This window comes from Notothenia rossii (genome assembly GCF_949606895.1).
Source record: "Notothenia rossii genome assembly, chromosome: 4".
Classification (NCBI taxonomy): domain Eukaryota; kingdom Metazoa; phylum Chordata; class Actinopteri; order Perciformes; family Nototheniidae; genus Notothenia; species Notothenia rossii.
Window position 1 is genome coordinate 19,419,425 of NC_136902.1, and position 6,000 is coordinate 19,425,424.

General features: G+C 39.3%; 1 protein-coding gene across 4 annotated transcripts in view; it reads left to right on the forward strand.

Annotated features, from left to right (window-relative positions):
- The first annotated feature begins 1,068 nt into the window (after positions 1 to 1,068).
- tead3a (TEA domain family member 3 a) overlaps positions 1,069 to 6,000 on the forward strand; it is a 13,249-nt gene continuing 8,317 nt past the window's right edge. For all 4 annotated transcript variants that reach the window (XM_079674096.1, XM_079674097.1, XM_079674098.1 and 1 more), the window contains exons 1-2: positions 1,069 to 1,270; positions 5,745 to 5,984. In XM_079674096.1, the coding sequence (XP_079530222.1) occupies positions 5,978 to 5,984 (7 nt within the window). In that variant the 5' untranslated portion in view covers positions 1,069 to 1,270; positions 5,745 to 5,977. The remainder of the gene's footprint in view (positions 1,271 to 5,744; positions 5,985 to 6,000) is intronic.

Here is a 6,000-nt window from a genome sequence, read left to right on the forward strand (position 1 = left end):
TATAAGAGTTCATTTTACCCTTTATATCTAATAATAACTCATTAGGACTATGTAAAAGCACTAATTGAAAAAATCTAAGATCTGCAAGCTACATTTTGACACCACTTCAAAGCCGTACTCTAGATTAGGTGATAAGCAAAGTTCCTCTCAAACTAAGCAAAACACTATACCCAGTGGTAAACAAATCATTAAACATTTGCAACACATTGCTTACAATTTACAACATAAATAACATTTGATAGGTTACAAAGGGGGTATGATTAATCAACTCTCTAGAAGGTGTGGCTCTGCATAATTAATACTTTTACTGTTGATACCTCAAGATCAATTTGCTGATAATACTTTAGAAGTATCACTTTTGAATGCATTAGCCTACTTTAAATTGCAAATATTTTTTTTAGTGGTCTACTTCTTCCTCTACTCATATGTATACATTGGTGTAATGTATTGAAATACATTTACTCAAGTACCGTACTTAAGTACAATGGGGTACTTGTACTTTACCTAAGGTTGCCTCTTTATACTTCTACTCCACTACATTTTGGAAGCCAATATTGTAGTTTGTACTCTATTAAATGTATTTAACAATATATAAGTTACTCACTATCATAGTATAAGCTAATACAAAATATAAATAAACTAATACATAAACTATGATATAAAATGATAGGTTAATATATCGAGCAGCATGAATCTAAAATGGGCACACAATTTGACTTTTTACGCTTTAAGTATATGTTGATGTCAACACTTTTTAGATTTTGTATGCAGGACACTGCAATATTTCTACTTATACTAGTAAAGAAAGAGTACTTCTTCCACCTCTGTCTTTACAGTGAAAGCTAATTATCTGGGGGGAAACCATTAAAAACTAGAACAGGACTCCAGGAGCAGAAATCCTCGGGAACCCTACAGACACAGTATTTGGCGTGTATGTTGTGAGAATAACAGAACAATAAAATCAGCACAGCCACCTTTCCCTATTCTATTTTCTCCTCCAGCAGGAGTCCGGTGTCATGGGAGGAGTTTGCGCTGGGACCCACAAAACTTTTGCGTGTGCGCGTGTTTCGACGCCACGCCTCTGTGCGTTTTCCTCCGCGCGTTGATTTCATACCAAACTCATACTTGGCATTCCGCCTTTTTTTCTGTCAAACACGGTTATTTTTACCAAGGAAATAAAGGCGATACACAAAGCAAAAGTGCTTTTTAAACTCGAGTATACGGGCAGGAGTGTGTGCCTGTAACAGCGGGGCAAGAGAGCCTTTGTGAGGTGAGTGCGCTCTCAGATACTTCTTTGTTGTGTGCTGCAACTTTCATGCAGCTGCTTCGCTTCGTGTGTGCCTGAAGTTTTGGGATATTTTACATATTTCGCATTTTCCCGCTGCCGCTTTGCTGAATCAGAGGCTTTTTCGTAATTAGCGGGGAGTTCCTTTTTTATCCACTTAGCCTCGAGTTGTAGTAAAACAGTGACTTTTTTTCGGCGTCTCTCGGACTTAGTTTGGAGTTTGTTGAGGTATTATTAGCCCGCAAGCTAACTAACTAGCATGCCAGATCGAGTGCGTTATCAGTGTTTAGTCTGTGATATACACCGAGATTATGGAAATCACATCTGTTATACACTTTAAAGCGTGTGTACGGTGTTTTACCCAAATGCTAGCCTGAGTTACATGTAACTTATTTCACACTTTGTATCAAAGGCAAATCGTGCTAACTCACAGTTGGCTAAACGGCTTTCAGCCACTGAGTGTGATTTCGTTTTTCCCTCTGCGAGCAGATTTACTTCATTGTGAAAGTGTCACCAACATGTAATACTGGTCTTACGGGTTTACACAAGTCGAGTGAGAAAAGACACCTTTGTTAGTTTGGGTACAGTCAAAGTAGTAATAGTCAGCTGAGGTGGCCACGTAAATCTGAACGCACTGTGATGAGATCTAGCTCGGTTAATCATAATGTCAGTGCTCCCATTGGAACAGAAGGCATCCTGCAATGTGCATCTGTCTTCTCAGTGTTTGCTGAGCTCATAGCTTTATTTAGCTCAACTGACTCCTCACTGCACTAAACATCTGACCTTTTGGTCATTGGTGCTAACTTTATAGAGAAACTGGCAGGGCCGAATATAGTGCATAAATGTATTTACTTTGCATCACTACCACTCTGATAAATGAAAAGTCTGTGGCTGTTGGCGACTCAGTTTACTGTTATTTTTCAATTATTATAGACATTGATCACCAGTGACCTTACACTCTTGACTCTGCAGCAGCTGTCCACTTAATAAAATACACTATTTCATAGATATCTCATTGATCAATCTAATACAACAGATATGCCTGACATTGTATGTAAGAGATGATCATTTCCAGTTTTGTATTGCTGATCTTGAAGTTAGTAAAGTTTTACAGGAATAAAAAAAAAAACGACTGACACTTTTTTGTTGTTACTAGCTTTAACACTTAATTTTTGGGTTTACCTTTTTGCTCTGACATAATTAAAACCCCATATGCAGATAAGGTCAAAGGTTTTAACTCTTCCTATGACCGAAATGATTCAAACTGAGCTATCATTTTTATTTGCGTGACAAAATACAAGAATTACCACACATCATTGTTATAACAACAAATAGAAGTGTATTTTAATGTTGCATGAACAAATCAATGATACCAGTGAGCCATTCACAAACAAACCTTTAGAGGCCTGAACAGGTGAAAGTATAAAGTATTTTAAAGGGGACATTTTGTTTTCCCAACTTTGGATCAATAAAGTACATCTTATCTTATTAACCTCTTTTGTATAGTGAGGGCCAATTATAACTCACACATTTGTCACTAATGTAACTAATGTAATGTAAAACTCGTAAGAAGCCAGTTTAATATAATTTAGAATATGTTTTTCTAGCTGTTAAAGGGCCCAAAAGGCACAGTAAACCTTCCTTGTCACCCTCGATAATCAAAATGTTGTTTCAGGCATTGCTCTTTCCTTACCATCTCACCAGGGCCTGTCTGATCGTTATGGCAACAGCACAGTCCCGTCAGCAGTGATTGAAACTGGGAAGGCCCTAATGCGTCCAATAAGCCCACCACAGCAGGGGAAGCTCTTGCGACCACATCGATACTCTGTGGTTCTTTTGTGGCAGGGACCATGTTAGCCACGCTCTGGAAAACATTACACACTAGGCAGCATTCATGTTGTATATGTGTACGTGTATTTGAGGAGACTTGGAGCATCCTCAACAATAACAAAAGAATGTGTAATTTCCTCATGTGGCCTAAAGTTGCAGGCTTCTGGGAAGTTCAAATGGCTTATGTTCTGCCTTTCAAAGTAGTTTCTTTAGGACGGTTAGCTAAAGGACAATGACTATCTGGTCTGTCCATCACCAACTTGTGTAACCCTAATAGCTTGGTCAACTGGTAGTACCTTCGTTGACCTTGGCCAGTGTCTTTGTACATTTACAGGCTCTTAATGTTTTGCCATTTTGCTTGTCGGGTCTTTAACCTCGAATGCCAGTGCTATTAATACACCTTATGCCCATGGAGGCTTTAAACAACCTCAGATGAATCTGATCTCACTCCTGGTGAAGTGTGGAGACATTTGTAGTCCAAGATATCTGTCGCCATTCTCGGCAGCCATAAAGTTAATCCTGGCTCTGTCAATCCATCACATTGTGTTTGGGGTTATGTGGCAATTGCAGGACAGCTTTAGAAGTAAGCTCAAAATAATGCCCATGAAATATACAAATAAAAGTTAAGTTTGATTAACTATACATTTCATTTAGATTGTGCATACTAGGGTTGCAAGTAGGGATAATCATAATTTCAATTATCTTATTTAGTTGTTTTGTCTATAAAATGCTTGAAAATAATAATAAAAAAACTGCCCGTTACAATTCGAAAGATGAAAAAAGCAGATAATCTTCTCATTTGAGAAACTAAAAACAGAACTTTTGGTTAAGGTCCTTTGGCTAATGGATACATTGACTAATTGACAAATCGTTTGAGCTCTAATTATTCTCTTGTGTTGTCAGGTGGCACATTCAGTAATCTAAGAAATTGGCTCTGATTGTCCAGCCTCTGGTCCCTAGCATAGACATTGTGCTTGTAGTTGGGGATGCTCCGATCGCATCGGCCGATACCGATATCCGATCAAGTGGGCGGGGCCTATGGGGATCTTCCATTTAAAGTTATGTTTACACTCAGTTAATGGGGCTCATTCACTGGCGCTTCCACAAACAACAACCAACATAATTATTACATTCAAATGAAGTACATTATTCAAGTTTACATTAACTTTGGATAATAACACGGGAGAAATGAGCAGCAGCGCTCTCTTTTCCTCTCTCCCTCCTCTGACAGCCCGTCAGTATCAGTCTCTTACAGCTCGCTGATCCAGTAATGAGCGACTCGACAGTGAAGAATAAATATGTATAACTAGTTTAGCTTGTTCCAGAGGTAGATAAAATGGCTAAGTGTGTTAGGTCTAACTCTTAGTGTGTGTTTCGCTCCGCTCACCGGTCCGTCACAGCGGGCGGAGCTGCAGGACTTCTGCTTCACACACGTTGCATACCGCTATTTTACTATCTTTTTCGGACACCTTAAAATACTGCCAGACTGGTGAAGCCATTTTGGCGAGTTGTTTTGCCGCGCACAGAGAAAAGTGTCATGTATTTTACGTCATGCGATCGGCATTTTTAGAGAGCACCGATCGATCGGCAGAGATTGAGTATCGGCCGATCGATCGGAGCATCCCTAATTGTAGTTTTACATCTAACAATATTTTAATAATTTTACCCCATGAAAAGGCCAGTGCTCTGTCCACTTCTCATTCCAAAACAACATATTTTCTCAAAGGAGTAGTTTCCATTTCGGAGCAACTAGATATTCATGTTTGTTTGCCTAAAAAACCTTTCTATTTTAAATAATGTGATTGTTAAGACACAACATAGATTTCAAGCTATTGTTATGGGCAGCGGTGTGTGTGCTGGTTACTTCCAGTTCTTTGATGGGTTGAAGATACAGAAAGATTATTTAGTTTATTTTTACTTGTAGACTATGCACTTTAGGGTTTGTCTACATTACATGAATCGATGATTTAAAGCGGCACTGTGTTTTCAAAACAGCCAGCATACGGCTGCATTCATTTCTTTAAACCTTGCTGATTGCCATGCCTTTTTTGTCTAAATACATCAGCTATCAAAACAAATATGGCTCTGTGTTCTCACATTGTGGTATTATGTGTAATGCTTTTTTAATGTGGAAGAAATCACGTCTTGAAAACTGGATTCAGTACAAGAGCAGCAATAGTTAACCATGATAGTGTGAGGCTACATTTAACAAACTATGCAGCCTGACAGGGTAATGTAAGAACAAAATAACAGTGTAACTCAAATTCTTCATATTTATAATACTAGGACCGGCTGACAGCTTTAGCCTCAGACTTTTAGCAATTCATCATGTATGAGCTCTCTGTCACGTACATTTTAAGACCTTTTTTTACACTGTGCTTGTTTTTAAAATAGTCCAAATAAAACGTTAAAATGTCGAGCTGCCAGCCACCATTGTCATTTCAAGCTTCAAATCAACATTTGCTGGCTAAATGAGAAGTTTTCCATTGTCTACCTTTATGTACAAAGAGAAATTGTTTTTAAAAAAGTACTATTTGGTATAATGAGAGTGATACAGTTTGCCTATATTCTTGTTAACTGTAGGCGTAGTAGTAGAACTTATCAGAAATGTCATGTCCTGTTGTCCTAGGTGTGTTGTGGCCACGAGCCGTCATCATTGCGTCGGGAGTGGAGTTGCCGTGGCAGCCCTGACGGGGCTCAGGAGGATGGTGCAGATGGAGAGGTGGCAGACGGGCCGGACCGGGATTGGACGGTGACCCCGAGGGAGTCTGGAGTCCAGACATCGAGCAGAGCTTCCATGAAGCCCTGGCCATCTACCCTCCCTGCGGCAGGAGGAAGATCATACTTTCAGACGAGGGGAAGATGTATGGTAAGGTCCCGAAAAC